Raw genomic sequence first — 19270 nt, forward strand, 5'->3', positions numbered from 1 at the left:
TTTGAAGATATCTGAATACCGCGAAAACTACCAAAAGTAAAAATACGCTTTTCTACTCCTTTATATGTTTGTGTTGGTATAAATTTGGTAATACATTTTTAATACGCTGAAATAGACGGGAGCAGTTAAATAAGTTACCTGGTTCTTTTAGGTTAACGCTTAAAATACCTGGAAATGGGGCCCCTGAGTAGCTCAGTTGGTTGAGTGTCCAACACTAGATTTCAGCTTAGATCATGATCCCAGGGTCATGGGATCGAGCCCAGTGTTGGGCTCTGCATGGAGGATGGAGCCTGATTAAGATTCTCTCTCTCTCCCTCTGTACCTCTCCTGCTTGTGCGTGCTCATGCACTCTGTCGCTCTCCTTCTCTTTCTCTCTCTCTCTCTCTGTTAAAAATAAATAAAATGCCTGGAAATGGATAAACTAAAGTCACATTACCAAGTCTATTATATTCATACATAATGACTCTTTATCATTATGAATACCTTAAGCATCCGGTACCTTTGCATCTTTTTCATTATTTCACCATTAAATATGTGCTCAAACTAATCAGGCAGCATACTATATGCTATATATGAAAGAAAGTCTACATTTGTTCACTCATTTGACCCCTGAATTCATTTTCTCACTTATATTTCTAAATTTCCTGATTCAGTTGCCTTTAGAAGGAACACCTCTTCAGTGTTGTCCAGTTTTGATGCTTAGTGAAATGTATAAACCGAACTGTAAAATACAAAGATAGAGTTGTTTTATATTCCCTCTAAAGGCTGTAGGCATTGTTCTGGCTTTCTTTGTGTGCTGGGCAGATGTTGATGCTTGACAGATGGTGTGTTAGTGGCTTACCTTAACCTGATCAATAGAGATTGATACAGTAAAACGAAACGTTGGCGGGGGGGGTTGGTTATATAGCTTTAAGTTCCCTTTAAAGAAGGGGGAATGGAGAGAGTTTATAATACTTATTTTTAATCTTATTTTAGTACGTTACTTTTCATTATTCTCAGCTTTTACATTAACATTTTAATTTGTGCTCTGTTAGTAAAGCTGTGGGTAACTGTAGGCTCTGAGGCAGGCTGTTGTTATTATCAGGTGGTAGTTTTCCTGCTTGGTCTGTCATCCTCCTGTGCTGGTATTGTAAAACACAGGCACTGTGCACACCGTTACCAAATTGATTGAGGGCTGTTAACCATACTTCCGATAATTACAATCTTTTTTTCTCTTTAGTAGAGGGAAGGGAAATGTCAAACATCTCACCTGGTATGTTGTGTTTTTATATTGTCAGGAACAGTAAAAGCTAAAAAGTAGTGTTTTAATTACCACGAATCCATAGTGCAAAAATATAACTAAAGTTCTGGGGTTTGTGTTTGAGAATTAACGCCAGCAGCAGCATTCAGACTTGGGAGAGATCGTGCTTCTTCCTTACAAGGGGTTTTATACCCCACATTTCAGGCTGAATGATGGATACCTGGGTTGCAGTTTGCTCTGTGTGCTGGCTAGAAGACCTTTGGAGGGAGAACACCCCTGGCCTGTCTTTCGGGCTTATCAACTAGACTGCTTTTAAAGTTTGCACCTATCCAAAAAGTAGATATTTGGCATCATGGACTTGGAGTGCTTTTGGCACTCAGATCCCAATTGGTGGAGGCTACCTGTTGGTAGAGACCCGCAGTTTTGTTATCTTTTACTTCTATCCTCTCCCAGCTGCTAGGCTATTCAGTGCTGTGGCATCTGGTAGAGCCATGTATGGATTTCCCACTCCCATTTCAGTATTGTTTCTGTAACTCACCTTCTGTGCTGATTAGAGGGGGTCCCATTTTGTGTTCTCTCCTCTGGATTCACCTGTACCTTTTTGCCTTTGCCCTGTGAATGCACTTATAAAACTTGGCTATAGGTCTTTCTTTTTTTTCCCTCCCCCCCGCAAAATTTCCCTCCTGCATTTGTTCTTTTTTTTCTTTCTTTTTCATGAGCAAACAATATGGAAATGGAAATGTTCAGATAAGCAAAAATTAAAAATCTCAAAACCACGAACCTATTGTTATTTTGTTGTGTGTCCACTTTCCATAGTAAACAACGTGTGGGATTAGGCTGTTCACTGTTTTGTAATAATGCTTTTGAAATCAACATGTCCTGAATTTATTGTCATGCCAGTAATTATAAATTTGAATCATTGCTACTGCATATTATACCATTAATACTGGAGTTCTCAGCCTGGAAGGGTCCATGGTCACCTCAGGGGAATGTGAATATAATTCAGGAGACTGTGAACTTGGGTGGGTAAAAACTGTATCTTTATTTTCAGTAATTCATTATGTTTCAGATGACATTTAGCATTCAGTTATGCTTCAATTATGAAGATAGGCAATAAGCCATAGTAATGTTGGCAGTAACTGTGACACCAATATAAATCACAGATATTCCTATATCACATAACGTAGAGAAAAATACCTGAAAATGATGTCACTACTTCAAAATTATGAATGTTATTAAGGGAATAACCTTTAGTTAATTTTATTATTTAATGAGTCAATAAAGAGGTACATGTATCACAAATATTTTTTTCTCATGCCATGATAAGTATTTCAGTGCATGTTTTTTTTGTGTGTGTGAATGTAAAACAAAAAAAATTGTTTTTGATAAGTTGTATATAGATTGCTGAAGGCATCTGTGGCATGAAAAACATTGGGTGGACCCACATTAGTGGATCGATATCCTAACAGCTATAACAACTAGTTGTATATTGTTGGATTTTAGGTTCTCTCCAAATATTTTCCATTATAAACAGTAGTGGTGAAAATTTATATATTCATTTCTGCTCACTCTCCCTAGGAATAGAATTGCTGAGTTAAAGGGTATGTCTGGATGTCCGGAGATTGTTAATGTACTGCTATTACAACTTTTTAAAATTAGCCCTCATGTACAATGGGACTTTGGCCTCTGCAAGTGGACTGAATTTGTGGTTTTGAAATAGGAAAAGCGTTCTCTAGTTAGAGCAGAAGACTTTACATCATCTTTGGATAGTAAATCTTCACTTCAGAGATTGGATCAGACACATTTGTGCGCTCTGTTTTTTATCTGCACTTAATGGCCTGGAAAGAGGAGCTAAAGCTGTGACAGACATTAGAGAGAATGTCTTCTTTCTAGTATGGAGTAAAATATGGATTATATTCTGAGACCTTAGTGGAATATGAATTCTGGTCAGCATTAACTTTTACAAATGACAGAACGTTCCAGAAAATTTGGTTATCAGTGGTGCCTCTGTTTTTGTTGGAGGAACAGCCATGTGTTGTCTCTGAAGTCCTAAAATGAGACCCACAAGGAAGTGGAGAAGAAAGGGAAAGCCCGAGTGGTGCCAGTGGACACTGTCAACCTGCCCCCTACACACGATGCCATTCAACTTGCATGAGAAGCTGCCATCCCGTATTCCTACTTGTGAAACCCTGGGTTAGAGTCACAGCTTAGAAACTTGACTTAGCTGTGACGTCTCTTCAGGGAGGCAGTTGTAGACTTTGTTCTGCTTTATTGTAACTGCCTCTGGGGATTAATTCTTAATCCTCCTGGAAAGTAATAGTGTATGCTATCTAATCAAGCTATTTTAGTCATCCTGAATTGAGCACTGCATTCTATGTTTGTATACACTTGTTAGGGTTATCTGCTCCTTCCTAGCTTTTCCTATTAAAAAAAAAAATTGAATGCTTTTCCCAAATCATTGTTTTGGATGTCCCTTTGTTCATGAATGTCATTTAAATATTTTGCCCTGTTTTAAAATGAAGATATTTGTATACATTGGCCAGAAAGGCCGAACCGCGAATAGTAAGTTCTTGGCCTGGCTCTCAAGCTACAGTCAAAGGTTTTGTCATTTTATTGTGTGTGGCCTCCATTCCCAGTGTCATTTGTGATCCATTTCATGCTCCACCTCCAGCCAGTACATTTGCCTTCAGGCTGACAGGAAGGATAAGGAGAGCAGGACCTCCTCTTTTCAGTAATCCATTTCCAGAAGTTGAAATACAGCAGTTCTGTTTATATCCCATGACCAGAGTTCAGTCATTTTATAAAACCAGCTCTAATGGAGGCGGGCCACAGGCCGTGCGAGGCGTCTGTTTGTAAGCAAGAATGCTGTGCTCCCCTAGCAGTCTCCACACAGACACTAAAACACAAGTGCGATTAAAATTATTGCCTACATATAGTTATGTTTTTATTTCCACGTCCAGCTCTGATATTAGATGGTGAGCTTGTCAAGGGAAGGACAGTATTTTTATTCATCTCAGTATCTCTCGCACTTCGCTGGTATGTAGCTGGTGCCCAGTAAGTCTGTGTGTGAACATTTTATAAGTTTATGATTATGTTTCTTGTAGCATGTATGTGTCTTCATTTTTTAGCTTTAATGTAATATTGACAGGATTTGCCTTTACTACTTCAAATAGAGAAGTCTCATTTCCCCCCAAAGTTCTGATTCATTTCCTCTCAGCAGATGTTCAAAACATGATTTTTACGAGGTACAGATTACAGAGAGGAAAAGTCTCATTAAGTGTTATATTGGCCCAAAGCGGTTGCACGCGGGTTTCGAAGCGTGTTGGGCGCAGTTTCATGTAGAAAGCGGCCAGAGCTTCTTACACCAGAAGGTAAACTGAATCTCTCGTCATTCTTGGGAATCAAGGCGCATTGAGATCCTTTAAATACTGCTACCTTGCATAGATCTTTGCTAATTTTGATTCTAAAAGTGACAGGTAGATGGCGATTAGCAGAGCAGGTTACCAGACAGGATCCCCCTCTCCCCACTCCCACCATTCTGGCCTGAGAATGATGTAGCAGATTACCAGACAAGATCCCACCTTCCCCCCATTCTAGGCTGAGAACGATATATATGTTATAAAGCAAAATTGCCACACGTAGAATGCCAAGGAGGTAGGTAATTGGAAATCGTTGTGTAGGTGGAATTTTTTCTGCAAATACCTGTTGAGTACTTATAAAATGACATAATTCACAGTGGGCTGAAGATCTTTAATGAAAATCTGAGGTCTCCATATTTTTTCAGTCATGTGAGAGTGAGTAGAGGCTTTAAATTATTTTTGAAATTTCTTTGGTCTTTGACTTTAATTTTAAAATAAACACCTGGGGCGCCTGGGTGGCTCAGTCGGTTAAGCGTCCGACTTCGGCTCAGGTCATGATCTCGCGGTCCGTGAGTTCGAGCCCCGCGTCGGGCTCTGTGCTGACAGCTCAGAGCCTGGAGCCTGTTTCAGATTCTGTGTGTCCCTCTCTCTCTGACCCTCCCCCGTTCATGCTCTGTCTCTCTCTGTCTCAAAAATAAATAAACGTTTAAAAAAATAAATAAATAAATAAAATAAAATAAAATAAAAAAATAAAATAAATACCTGGCCAAAAACAATAGTAACAACAACAAAAACCCAAATTAAAACAATAATGATTTAAGGGGAGAGGGAAGAGGCACGGATAGAAGGAGAGAGTCAGGGAGTAGGTTTCATTTGCTCTTAGAAGTTTATATAAATTAAAGCCGAGAATAAATTTGAGGCCTGGAGTAGTTTTGGAATAAGCTAGTGGAATTTAATGAGGTATGTTAGATGTCAGCAATAGTATTAGTGACATATCGATCAGTCGATAACATAATACAATCTTCTGTATCTATAACTTTGTGCAAGGCGTTTTGTGGAGGTGAGGCGGGGCAAGATACAAAAGTAGACAGGATTCTAGTTCTTGATCTTTCATTTTATAGGGAGAAATTATTCAAGTAGGGTTGTGCGTTAGTAACTGGCAGGCAGTGAGTGGGCAAATACTAACTGAATAGGACAGACTATAAGTTGGTGATACTGCGGAAAACACGAAGGACCATGAAGACCTTGATTTGGGTCTTGGAGTTGGGGCAGAATTACAATAGGACCAGGTAGAAGCAGAGCATCTCTAATAGGGGCAACAGCATGAGGGAGTTCATGGAACAGGGCATAATGTGGTTATAGGCGATTCAGGAACCAGTTAAGTAGATGTAAATGTCCACTGAAAAAGAATGAAAAGAGTAGCTTGTGGTTTTCTTTTCCTTCTCATACTTTTGTGTGAATTGCAATTTGTCAGTCAGCGAATGACTCTGGTGGTTATAATTTTGGGATAGCAAATTCTGGATGCTTGCCTTATTAGTTTGGCTCTTGATTTGATAAGTTTCTTTTAAGGTGCTTTTTTGCATGCCTTTTTCTCCGTTAAGTATTTCTCACACAGCTGTGTGGATGTTTAGGTGACAGACTGATCACTCAAGAAGAGAATCACTCATGGGATTGTTGTGTGGCCTGGTAAATGAAACGCAGGTAAATTTCTGTGAAACAGAGTATCAGTCTCAGAAGCAATTCAGTAGAATATTTATTAATATGTGTCGTGTACCTTGTTTGTAGATCTAAATCCATATGGTAAGTTTAGCCCACTTTTAATAAATTTCAATTAATGTCTACATTATGATTTATTTGAAATATATAAGAAAATTGTTTAATAGTAAAAAAAAAAGTAGGAAATTTTAATCTTCAGTGTTGCTAAAAAAAAAACCCATAATAGAGCATCTCTCTGTCAGACTGAGAACTAAACTTTTATTTTCCCAGCCGTTAGTTATTTAAGTCCTAACTCTTTCTGAGAAGTTGGTAATAAATGGTTGAATGGGAAGAAATATTTTATGAACATATGCATTAGTCTTACAAGGAAGGCTTATAAGATGTGGAGCCTATAATGCACACACACAAATAATTGGTGTGGGAAATTCTGTAGCTTGATGCTTGAACTGTGAAACCGTTGCTTTTACAAAATTGAGAGCTGCAGACTACAATTAACTGTCATTAATTTCCTTGAATAGAAATATGTTCCATTTACTGTACAATCAGGAGCCAGGCTTGAATGAGTTTAAATAGATGAAATCTAAATTATACTGACGGTCCATTAAACACTAGCAGAAAAACCGTAAAGAAAATGGATTCACTATGATACCAGTTTATAACAAAATCATTTGCCAAATAAGAATTATAGTCCAGGCATTGTGAATTCTCCTGTGTATTTCCAGTGAGCACTGCAAATTGGTTGAGCCATTTATTGTGAAGCACAGGCTCCCAGCGCATTGTTTTCTGAGTAGGAGCCAGCAGTGTTGCTTGAAATCTGCTCTGCAGGACATGACACCAGATCAGACTAGCGATTTGTTTGTTGTCAGCCATGTGGGGCGAGAGGAGCCTTCACTCCGGCCCACCACTGCTTGTTTCTTCCTGTGATTACTGGGCAGAGTGTTCCTACAAGTGTTTGAACTCTATCTGCGTTGGTTTCCTAAATGTACATATTTCAGCCATGTTCCAGTTTGTAATCTTTGCCATGGGGACCTGTTGTTATTTTCATTAGCAATCAGTCATCCTCTCCTAAATAGCAAATTTATAGCAGAATTCAGTTGATAGGATCCACTGATTTGAGGGTGGGGCTGTCACCCACCTTCTCAGGCACTAAAAAGGTAGGTACAGTGTGGCAGCAGGAGTGAGAGTGGGCTTGAAATCCGCCTCCTCCATGTCTCTGGCTCCCTCACTAACACACTTTGCTTCCATGGGGCAGGTGCCACTGCTGATTTTTAAAGATAGACCCTCCTCTCCCCGCTAGATTCTATGTGTTCTCTTACGGCACAAAAGCTCTGCACAAACACAGTCGTTAGAAACTGTAAGAGAGATCCACATCACTTAACCGGAGTTTGGATGTTAAGCTGCCTAGGTCTTTTTCACAATTGGGATTCAGTGTGGATCACAAGGAGGGCTTTTTAAGGAACGTTTGCAGAAGGAAATGGTGATAAGAGTGCTTCAGACGCTCTTTGCTGGAGTAAGAGTGTTACCCTAGGGCCAGTCCTCAGAGCTTCGGTGTAACTGGTAAGATGGCTGCTGCGGGCGGCATGATCTTGCGTTCTCCTGTTTTACGGAGTTTTCAAGCCCATGTAGCGCATGATGGATTGGGGGGGTGGGGGGGCGTGGTGGGCGGGGTCTGGCTGCAGCAGTTATTCCAAAACCTCAGCATCACTTTTTTTTTTTTTTTAAATTGTTTTAACGTTTATTTATTTTTGAGACAGAGAGAGACAGAGCATGAACAGGGGAGGGGCAGAGAGAGAGGGAGACACAGAATCTGAAACAGGCTCCAGGCTCTGAGCTGTCAGCACAGAGCCCGACACGGGGCTCGAACCCACGGACTGTGAGATCATGACCTGAGCTGAAGTCGGACGCTTAACCGACCAAGCCACCCAGGCGCCCCAGCATCACTTTTTCAAGTTAGAAAGATGATTGTTTTGGATCAGTCTTTAAGCTTTGGATGTTCTAGACGATTTTCTGACGTCTAGAGGAGGAGATGAAAAGTGGGAAATTGGACCAGAGTCTCTTTTAGTTATGACCCGCTCCCCCCACCTCCCAGCTGTTTTTTCTCATCATCTAATTTCCTATTAGCAGTGAGGATAATGACAGATGGATATTTGCTAGAAGTGTATGGTCTTCTGATTTTGGATAAAAGCCGGTGTTAGCTTTGTAGTGCTAGTTGGGAACCTGTAGACATTGGAATACATGGAATTTAATTTTCATGAAGTTTAAAAAGGAAGGGACCAAGGATGTGTTACTTGAGATCTTTTTTCCACTGAGTTTAGAATCTTTACGATGTTACAGGTCAATTTTGGTGACTGTTTTCAGGGTCTGAACATAGGATAAAGGTAAACACTTGAGAGGATTTCACTTACTGAGGTTCTGTTTTCCCAGTTTTTGTTTCCTTTTCTCTTTTTAGTTCTCCACTGTTCCAGACGATGTGTCCCTTGCACACTGAAGAATCTGGTAGAAAACTAAAAAGACATTCCTGCAGTTATTTCTTAAAGAAATATTTATTAGAAAATAGCATCCTTTATGTTCATACTGATGGAGCAGAACAACATTCTTTTTTTAATAATTTTTTAAAATCTTCATTTTTGAGAGACAGAGACAAAGTGTGTGAGCGGGGGAGGGGCACAGGGAGAGGGAGACACAGAATCCGAAGCAGCCTCCAGGTCCGAGCTGCCAGCACAGAACCCAGCGTGGGGCCCAAACTCACGAGACGCGAGACCATGACCTGAGCCGAAGTCGGATGCTTAACCGACTGAGCCACCCAGGTGCCCTGAGCAGAACAACATTCTTATGAGGATCTCATAGAACCTCTTTTCTGTTTTTGTTCGGGTCATTTGTTCCCTGTGTAATTTTTGAGTATTTATTCTGGAATTGTATTGTGTATTGTTAGATACAGAGTGGGGAATGGTGATGGATTTGACTGTCGTACGGACGGGGAGGCTGCGGAAGCGGTGAGAGGGGCTCCTCCGTCGGAGGCCACGCTCTGTGGATTGGGATTTCAGTGTTGTTTCTCGCATGCGCGCAGAGCTGCATTACCCTTTTGCATGTTGGGCATTTGGGAACACCCGTATTAACTAGTGAGATACTTGTAGACTTTTGATTCTGTCACAATAGACCAGTCGGCTGTTACCTCACTGAATGGTTCAGTGTCTGGGTAGAGGAATCCTGTGTAAGAGAAATGGAACACGGAAGAACAGAGCGGTCCTGAGAGTGTACCTCCTTGTCCACCACTGTGTCACCCAGCCAGGTCTCTGGGAAATTTATTTGTGAGATAGTCTGTTTATGCATGCCCCCCCCCCCTTTTTTAAACAGGTAGAAGATTTTCTATTGGAAATTATATTGGAGTTCCTTGCGAAGGAATGAGAAGGTATTTCAAAGATTAAGAAGCAGAAACACATTAACAGGAGGGAATTCCTTAAAGGACAGAGCACCGTGGCCAAGCACTGCCTGTGCATTGTGACCCCAGCTTTATTGCTGGGCTCACAGCGCGGCTTGCTCAATCAGTTGGTGAAGGAGAGTGTCCACTGTGCTCTGGGAGGAGGCTGTCAGGAAGGACGCTGACAGGTTCTTTGTGTTTCGGGATGACAAACTGCCTGATGCTTCAGGCTGTGGTTTTTACCCTTGAGAGGACCATGCTCTTGCTCTATTTACATAAACCTGCTGATTTGCTGAGGGTTGTTGAAAGCAGAGAGGGCTTTCTTTGCCTTGAGAATCTGCCTTCATGTTTTGGCTGACTTCCTTCCCCAGCTTAGCAAATGCTCTGTTGTTTGCAGATGGCACAATAGATTCTTGGACACAGCGCTTTGTTGAGGTTGTGAGAAATAGCCAGAAACGCCCCTGTTCAGTATCATTGCATAGATCATGGATGCAGGATTGAGGTCACTCAGTTGTGTGATCCATTCCCTGGCAGAGGCTTGGTGTTAAGAGAGCAAGCCTCAACCTAGACCCGTGGTTTTATTTCAGACACCCCTGGTAGAGAAAAAAAAATTAGTTAGCGTGTATTGTTTGGAATAATTGATACCGATGGTAATGGCCTCACTCATTTTTCTGGCCTATTTCAGGCTTGCTGATTTTAAGATTAAAAAAATATATATTTGCCCTGCAGCAGCCGTTTGCTCAATCTGGTAAACACGCATTTTCGTATGGATAATTTTGAAAATGTGCATTATGCACTTAATGGATTGCATCAGCTTTGCTCAGGTTTTTCAGAACTGCTAGCTTTGTGATAAAAAAAAAAAAAAGAACAGTTTCTTTCTTTCTTCATTTTTCTTTTCTCCTTTTCTCTTTACTTTCTTTCCTTCCTTCTAAGAAAAAAGGTGTCTGTAGTACATGTGTTGGCCATGGGAGATTTTCAGGTTGAGGCTCATTGACCCAACTGACAGAAACCAATTTTATCACTTCAGACAATCTATGCACTTATAAACTGCATGAAGACTCTTGGCAAATCATTTTGGCTTTAAAAGATTACTGGGTATATATTCCAACTGAGATTTTAACATTGCTCTTTACTTATGTTCTCATCTTTCCCTTGCCAAATAAACCACTTTATTTTTGTGCTCACTAAAAACATCTATATAAAGTTATTTTCTTAAATAGTTGCTTAATTAATGAGACAAGAGAGAAATATTTTTTTATTATGAGTATTTGGCCTCATTTAACCTTGTTTTGAAAATCATTAAGGTAACACTAAGTAGTTTTTTTTTTCCCTGTGAGACTTGAATTCCAAATTGTTCCTTAGGATGCGTTCTCTTTTAGTTGGACCATCCTAATTTTTATGAGAGGGTGATAAAGAAAAATTTGACTCTACGATAATTTCTCATGCTTTTACTTTTATAATGAATTTAAAAAGTCAGATTAAAACAATGTATTTTTTTTCCATTTTCTGTGGCAAGTTAGACGTGGTAAAAAAGTTTATATTACCCTTGATCTTAGTGATTCTGTGTTTTACGATTACTTAAATAAAAGACTTTAAAAATTTTGTTATTTAATTATGAAGTGAGCTTATCTTTTTCATGTATAAGTTTCCAAATACTGATAGAGATCACTGGATACAGTGACCTGTTTTACAGATGATTAGTCCTGTGCATTGGAATCTCCTATATGGATTTAGATGAATTTGGGTTGACATGGTAGCTTTTTAAACAGAAAGAGGTGACTTTTTATCTATTAATAAGGTATGAATAAGTAGATGTAGTAATTCCATGTGTCAGGTTTAAGGATCTTTCTCACTCGGCCTTGTTCCTAATGGCAGCATTCCTTGGGCCAAGGGGTGTGAGTCGGCCTCCAAGACTGCCAAAAGCTTGTTAAGGGCAGGGTTATCAGGGGCCATCCTCGACATCCCAGTTTATTCCTTTCCTCCCTTCTCTAAGAGAGTTACATCCAGGTATATTTACAGATAATCATTTTCCTGACTGTAACTTTGCAGTGAGAAATGAAAGATTATAGATTCTCTTTCCTTTTCTGGAAAGCTTTTTTTGTATACGAGTTAATAGCTACTTTAAGTCTCAGAGTTAGAGGGTTTATAGTTACAGTGATTCTGTTGATTATGAAAAGTATACAAAAAGCTTTTTTTAAGAAGGGAGGTGTTGCCATTTCTTCACAGAGGAGCCTCATGAGAATTGACTGCCCGGGGAACTAACTCATTTTAAAGTAGGTGCTGGTGACATGAAGGAGTGAAGAGAATTTGGCATGGACAGAGTAATGGAGTTTTGGATACTATAGCCCAGTGGAGGTTGAGATGTAGTGTAGGACCAAAGCATCGTATGCAGCATGTGTTTTTGTCCAATGAACTTTAAGAAAGTGGAAGTCATTAGCTAGGAAGTAACCCATTAGTTCTGAAGTCAGTGAATATAGTTAGGTGTGACAGTGTTAAGAGATACAGAAGACAAGGCTTTTCCGTAGGAGGTGGGTGAAAGGAAGAGAGGGCCTGTAGACTAATTTGTGTTCAGGTTGAGTGAGACAGATACATAATAGGTATCTAGAGACTTGAAATACTGGTACTTGGTACAACAGGAATTGGACACAGACATTAAGATCCTTGGGTTGTTCCAAAATTGTTCAAGTGCAGTTTTTTTAATCTAGGAAACGTTTTTACTTGAATACCAAATTAGGGGTAGTGAGACAAACATCTGCCGAAGTGGGAAGAGTTCTCTTGTTTCTTAAGATGATTGGCATGTTAAATGGACGTTGCCTGAATATTGAGCAGACTTATCTAGCATCCTGGACCCTGGAATAACAGAGAAAGTTCAGTCAACAGATTATTCCTGAGCTACTGTTGTACATGAATTGAGGGATTGAATCTTTGTTGTTGAGTCTACATCCGAATAAAGAAATCAGTTTGGGACGTTCTGGATGCCTAGATGATTGGCATTCAGATTTCATTTTCTGGATTGACTGGGCTACAAAAATCCTGATGTCTTTCAGGAAGTTTCTTTTTTTTTTTTTTTTTTTGGAAGGAAGTGTCATTGGTGAGGGCTTTCTTCATGATCCACCTCTCACTGGGTCAGCTAGTGCTTGTGGTGGTACTGGACTGTCCACTGGATGGATGACTCCAGATTTCTACTCCTTTTCTTATTCTTGACTCCACATGTGTGAAATAAGGCAGTAGAGGAATCTGCTTGTATTCTCAAGCATCTCAGTTATTTTAAGATACACTCATTGGGAAGGATCATGAGGAAGGATGAAACAAGTGGCATTTTGAATGTGGGTATCATGGTCATTATCCCTAGAAAATTTGATGGACTGCAGATGCCTTTACTTCTTAGGAAATAATACGTAGAGATTCCTATTCTAAGCTTCATGATGATCTTGGGTTGTCATGTGGAGAATTAGTTCAAGTCCCTTTATAGCTACTGCTTCCCTTAAAATCATTGCTTCCTTAAAAAAAAATGTATCTTAACCTGCCATTTTAAAGACTTTAAACCAGCCCTTTAGAGGCCAGCTATCGAGAGCATCAGAAATAATTGCCCAACCATTGCCGTGTCAAATATAATTTAAGAAAGCACACTCTTATTCCCTTGAGAAAAGTGTGGTTTGGTTTACTACATCCCATCTGATTTGCGGCCTTCTTTTTCTTTATAATTAGAAACCAAAATGTGTTTAGGTTACAATTTAATAGTAGTAAGTTGCCCACAACAGGTTACATTTCTTCTTTCTGTTTTCTTGGTTTAGGCGAAAAGGTCATTGTAATGGCATGTTGAAGCTAGTCTTCTTCACATGTTTCATTTATTTCCTCACAAATTATTTACTAAAAATAAAGCAGCCCCTGGCAAAGCCATTCCTCTTTCTGAAGACACGGGAGCATCCGAGTAAGACATTCACAGTTTTGTCTTGTGTAGCTGTGAGCAAGTAATTCCCCTGATTGAAGTGTTTCTGTCAAAATATGGTTGATCCCACGAGATTTCCTTCTCCCTCTTCTTCCGGTGCCCCGGAAGCAATAATTGAGGCTTTATCACGTTCTTTAAATGATCAGAAAAGTGGTCAATAAGGGCCTCAAGTCAAGGGCTGTTTTCCTCCAGCTTACATTTATTTGTAATTTACAATTCATCTTTGAAAATTTTTTTCCTATAAAAGAGATGTGCTTTGTCATTTGTTTATTTATGCGGTGGCTTTATGGGCCCTGTCTTTGTTCCCTTAAAGGTAAATGCCATTGTTTTAAATTTTCTTTTTCTTTTAAAGACTGTGTGTATATCGAGAGTCGGAGGCCAAACACGCCGTATTTCATCTGTAGCATTCAAGACTTCAAACTGGTAAGCATTTTTAATGTCTGTTGCTTCTGCTCTGTACCTTCCTTCTCTTTCCAGTTCCATGGATTGCTTCTTCCTGGTTACTGACTTGATAACCGGTTCACCTCTGAGTGCTAACTGCCTGGCTGCTGGAGCACACATGTAAGGCAGTTAGTGGTTTTATCCGTTTGCTTTTGTAACACTTACTGTTATAAAGCTTGTCCTGTGAACAACATTTCCAAAGTTTTCATTTCTTTGGTAGCTGTTTTGGCCATAATTTCAGAGATTTTCTTGAGTTTCTGAAACTGTGTGTTTCTTCTCAGCCATTGTGAAGAACCTGAAGTAAATGTGGGAATTAGTGGTGAGTTGGAAAAAAAGAATACAAATGGGCCAGAGAGTAGTTTTTGGCGATGACTGTCTTTTACTTAGATATTTTGAGTGTATCTTGGGGTCGCCTGGTGTTGGAGGTTGGGGGAAGGAAGTCTGGTTTGGGGATGTATAGAGCTATAGTACTTCCTACTGCCAACCTGCCCAGTTTTAGAGGTGCTGGTATTGCCCGGTAGGTAGGCAAATCTCTGGGTTGTAGACTGGTGGTTCCCAGCCTTGGGGCTTTGGATCCCTGGATCTCAGCAGAGATTTACCAGAGGTCTGCAAGTAAACATTTTCAGTTTAAAATATGCCTCCCATGTGTTTGTGCAACTACTTCTCAAATATATTCATATGCTGGTGTGATTTTAAAGTGAAAAAATTCACTTTATTTAAAGACAATACACAGTTAAGAATCAGCTTATTATGTGTTTTCCTCAAACATGGTATGTGAAATACCATCAGAGTACTGCCATTTGGGGGATCTTTTGAAACATCACAAAGGTGTCCTTGTACTTGAAGGTTGTGAACCCTGTCTGCCTGCTTAGATACAGGGAAATCCTAATTCTTTAGTTGTGTACAGGTATGTATCCGTATCTGTGAATGCTCTCATTTCCAAAACCTTTGTAGCTTGACAGCATTTGTGTTCTGACACTCTGTATGTGGTATGTGATACTTCAGTCTAAAGAAAGGTAATGTAGTCTGAAGAGATCTTGAACTCTGCGTCTCCTTTGTTTCTTTTTATCATTTTTAATGACCCCAACTACCCAATTAGTGTATTCCAATTTAGCTAGTTAAAAAATTGCATGCCATTTAATTTTCCTTATTAAAGTTTTGTTGCATAAGTAACACATGCTTACTGTTTTAAAAAAGTCAAATGTGCCATTTGCTTCTGTGACTTATTTATTCTTGGTAGGCTGCTTTTAATTTCCCTGCTTGTGTTACAAGGAGGCCTTGCAGTTTAGTTTTGTAAATCACTTTCTATTCAAATTTTACATCAGTATGAAGTTTTAACATTTTTAGAGGTCTTTGCTATTTCTTACATATTTCCTCCCAAAGATTTCTTTTGCAGATGCTGCACTGATATCTGAAAATCGGGGCAGCGGTCTTGTTTCCTGATGAGTTTTCTTTTGCTTGTGGCTACTGCTCCTGTTCTGTTTCTGCTTATTGTCTTTGTGGGTGATTTTTTAATTTCAATTTAATTTAATTTAATTTAATTTAATTTAATTTAATTTAATTTATTTTTTTTTTTTTTTTTTTTTTTTTTTTACCACCAAATGTAGTACCAGTGCACCATGGAAAAGATATAGTCGTGAAATAAAGTTACAAACGTTTTTTTTGTTTGTTTGTTGTTTTTTTTTTAAACCTATTAGATTCAGAGCCCTTTTTGTATAATTTTAGCACATTAGCAGGTGCCTTCATGTTTGAACAGCGTCTCTTATGAAATGCTGATTACAGTGTGATAGTTGCTGTTTGGGGCAGAGGTTCCTGCTGAGTTACAGTAATTGCTCAGAGGATTAACAGCAATAAAAGCTGAAGCTTCTGTTGTCAGTATTGGTCTGGTACAACACATTAAAGCCGTCTGCAAAAGCAGTGTGGGGAGTGGGCACGGTGTGTGAGGTGCACACTGCTACAACGCGTGTTTTTGTCTCAGTTCTATATTCAGCACGTACGTGTAGTTGTTGTGTAAGAATAACAGAGATGGTGAAATACTGACTCCTAGAAAGAATGCAGTTATTGTCTGGATGTCCACTTTCTTCCTTCCTTGGTTCGCATTTCTGCTTATGAAAAGATAATTGAATAGATGAGAATAATCATAGATTTTTTTTTCCTTCAGCTTACCCAGGCTTTTAAGGGGAAAAGATGAACAGAAGGAAATATGCTTTGTTTCTCTTCAAGATTTTAAAAAGAAGAAATTGGAGTTGGTTTTGCCCACAGCAAATACCGTGCATGGCAAGAGGAGCGACGAAGACAGAAACCCAGCAGCTTTGAAATGTTGTTGATTAATTATGTATTTTATCTTTTTAAGCTTTTTTGGTTTGGGGTTGTAACTGAGAGATGTGTTCTTTGTTTACAGCCATTAATTAGAATTAACCCTTTTACTGTGGTGAGTTTTTGAGCATATGGTATATTTGAGACTGTGAGAAGAACCGGGCAGATGCCCTTTGTGGTCCACATGAAGTAAGACTACAGTCCTTAGCAGCAGTTAAGGAATTGAGAGGTGGGCCTAAGGAAACCTCTATGGCCAGTCACCAAAACTAGCGTGATGCCAGTTAGTCGAACTGAGAACCCTGGGTAACATTTCAGGAACTAGTTCTGTGAGAGATAAGAAGGGTCTTTGCATTTTCTGTGGGGACCTGGGCCGTCCCCTGGGCTCTGCCGCTACATCCCGTGCAGTCGGAGTCCACGCTACAGAAGGTAGTTGTCTCTGTGTGCGGGATTCCATTACACCTGGCCAGGTGTTCAACAGTGTCCCCGTTCACTCTCAAAGGGGTCCTTGTTTTAGATGATAGTTCACGTGGCCATCTTGCCTGGGGGGATGGGATCCACGGCTTCCTCTTTGTTCGCGTGCAACCATCAAAGCGCATAGGGCCACTCCCGTACTATATGGGTCCATCCGTTTAGACCCCGCACTTTCACGGGGTACGTGGAAGCTGTGATGGTGCAAAGTGGTCGAGTTCCCAGCAGAACTGAGGGCACTTGTGAAAGTAGCACTTTTAAGGGAAGCACATTATGTGTTGTGTTAGGAAGCTTTCGTCCTCGTAGGGAGTGTTAATTTGATTGGGCTTCTTTGCACGCGAGGAGACCAGCCTGGGTTTGTTTGACTACGATGACGAAGGGATCCGTGGAACAGGTAGTCAAAGCAGGGGCGCAAGAGACAGGAGGGGCGAGGTGGAGTGAGGGACGGTGCGTGCTTCGAAGTAGGAATAGGAAGCATCCTCAGTTAAATAAGGCAGCTGGGCACCTGAGGCTTCCGAGCGAAATGAGGCAGCTGCCAAAATCTTTAGCTCTTTGAAAGAAAGGCAATATGGAACCGGCAGTCTGCGATCTTCGCGGCCTTGCTTGAAAAGATTAACCGAGAGGCTGAAGGAGTTAGCCGAGGGGCCAACGGGAAAGGACGACTCGAGAAACGCCTCAGTGGCCACAGAGAGGGCTGGCAGGCGCAGACAGGTTGCAGGCCAGCTGACCCGGGGAGGCCGGAAGCCAGGAAGAGTGGGGAAGAGTGGGGACCGGAGCAGCTGCACCAGGGAGCGGTGGGCGGCGACAGGGCGAGAGCCCGCCCTCTGCCCCGCCCGGAGTCCGCCCCTCTGCCCCCGTGGGCCCAGGCTTCCTCAGGCCGCCCGTTCGGGTACTTGTTCGGTGTCCTTGTTTCTGCTCCCCAAGGGCCTGTCTTCTCGGCCGGCCTGAGTGGCTCTCCGCTCGCAGCCGAAAGAGCCTGGCATGACCTCTCCGGCGCTCCCTTCTGCCGCGCTGCCGCGGCTCTCCTAGGTCGGTTGTGACTTAGCTCGCTTCCAGAGTTCTGTTCCCGGATGAGCCAAGATCGCCAAGGAGCCTTATAGCCCCGAGTGCGCTGAGGAGTGTTTCCGTTAATCAGGGCCTTCGGAAGGCCTTTAACGAAAGCCTCCTTGGCGTGCTTTGTTGGGCGCGGCTCCTGGAGGAGCCGGAAGCCTGTGGGACAAAGTGCCTTCCCTCAGTGACCGTAGTTTCTGGTTGGACAGACAAGTGCGGCATTACGGGGTGTCAGTCCTCAGAGAGAACGCTCTCCGTAGGATTGATGTGGAGGAAGCCATTCACTTTTTGTCCCCAGAGAAAGATTTCTTTCTTGCTTTTACTAAAAAACAATAAAATTCCATTTTTTATAGAAATCCAGGCCGTCAGCATGATAGAGTTGATTTGCTATCGTAAATCCTGAAAATGCTTAGCAGGATCATTTAGATTAGTAGTTTTCATTCAGTAGAACACTGAGGACTACCTTGTCTGGCTTTGATAGTACTCCTTTGTACCTAAGTCTTCGTTCACAGATAAGTCATGGAACCCAGTCCTTTGATATTCTACGCGGACATTCTGTGTGGATGGGTTCCTAATGAGCTTTCATCATTCCTACGTTAGAAAAAAAAGGATTTTGGTCTCCTAGAGTTAAGTAATTATCGGTTCTTCAGCTGTTGTACGAAATGATTTTCCGGGTTGGATATGTAATTACTTCAAATATTATTTTGAGCAAATACCAGTGATTGATTCCTTTGGTGCCTGTTTGGTTTATTAGAAGCTGAAAGCTGTCATTAAAATTAAACCTGGTGTAGAGATTCCTTCCAGTTGGGGGAATATCATTGGGGATATTACGGTATTTTTGGTCACCTGTTTAGGGCTCAGTGACTTGTTACGGCTCCGCATGGACGAGTGTGCTTTTGTGGCCTCTCGTCCCTGACGGCACGCGTTCTAAGTGCTGGTTGTGAGCGTGGAGGAGCTGAGGCTGCACGCCACATCTCCGTTACTGCTTTCTCTTGGTTTCATTGCCAAGTGTGAGCAGCCCGGGGGAGGAACATTCGCAATCACTTCTTCCTGGTCGGTGTCTGTAAAGAACCGTACCCCAAAGTTGATTGCACAGGACAGCGGAGAGGGGCTGCGGACACAGGAGCTTCGGCTCAGCTTCGCTCCCCATCGGTGTTGCCCTCTCGCCACCAAATCGAGTTTCTCAGAAGCAGATTAAAAGCAAGGAGCTGCTTTTCCGTCATTACAGTGACAATTTAACTGGGGATAAGTAATTTTATCTTTTCATTTCTTGTTAGGGACCTCGACATAGATAATGCTGGGGGACACGGGAC

The 19270-nt window shown here is 41.1% G+C and overlaps 1 protein-coding gene across 7 annotated transcripts in view; it reads left to right on the forward strand.

Annotated features, from left to right (window-relative positions):
- Positions 1–19270, forward strand: part of RERE (arginine-glutamic acid dipeptide repeats) — a 426890-nt gene that overhangs the window by 179691 nt on the left and 227929 nt on the right. For 6 of the 7 annotated variants that reach the window (XM_049618826.1, XM_049618828.1, XM_049618825.1 and 3 more), the window contains one exon: positions 14035–14105. In XM_049618826.1, the coding sequence (XP_049474783.1) occupies positions 14035–14105 (71 nt within the window). Of the gene's footprint in view, positions 1–14034; positions 14106–16284; positions 16443–19270 lie in introns of those variants that run through there. The other variant, XM_049618831.1, reaches the window with a different exon arrangement.

Source organism: Panthera uncia (assembly GCF_023721935.1).
Source record: "Panthera uncia isolate 11264 chromosome C1 unlocalized genomic scaffold, Puncia_PCG_1.0 HiC_scaffold_4, whole genome shotgun sequence".
NCBI classification, from domain to species: domain Eukaryota; kingdom Metazoa; phylum Chordata; class Mammalia; order Carnivora; family Felidae; genus Panthera; species Panthera uncia.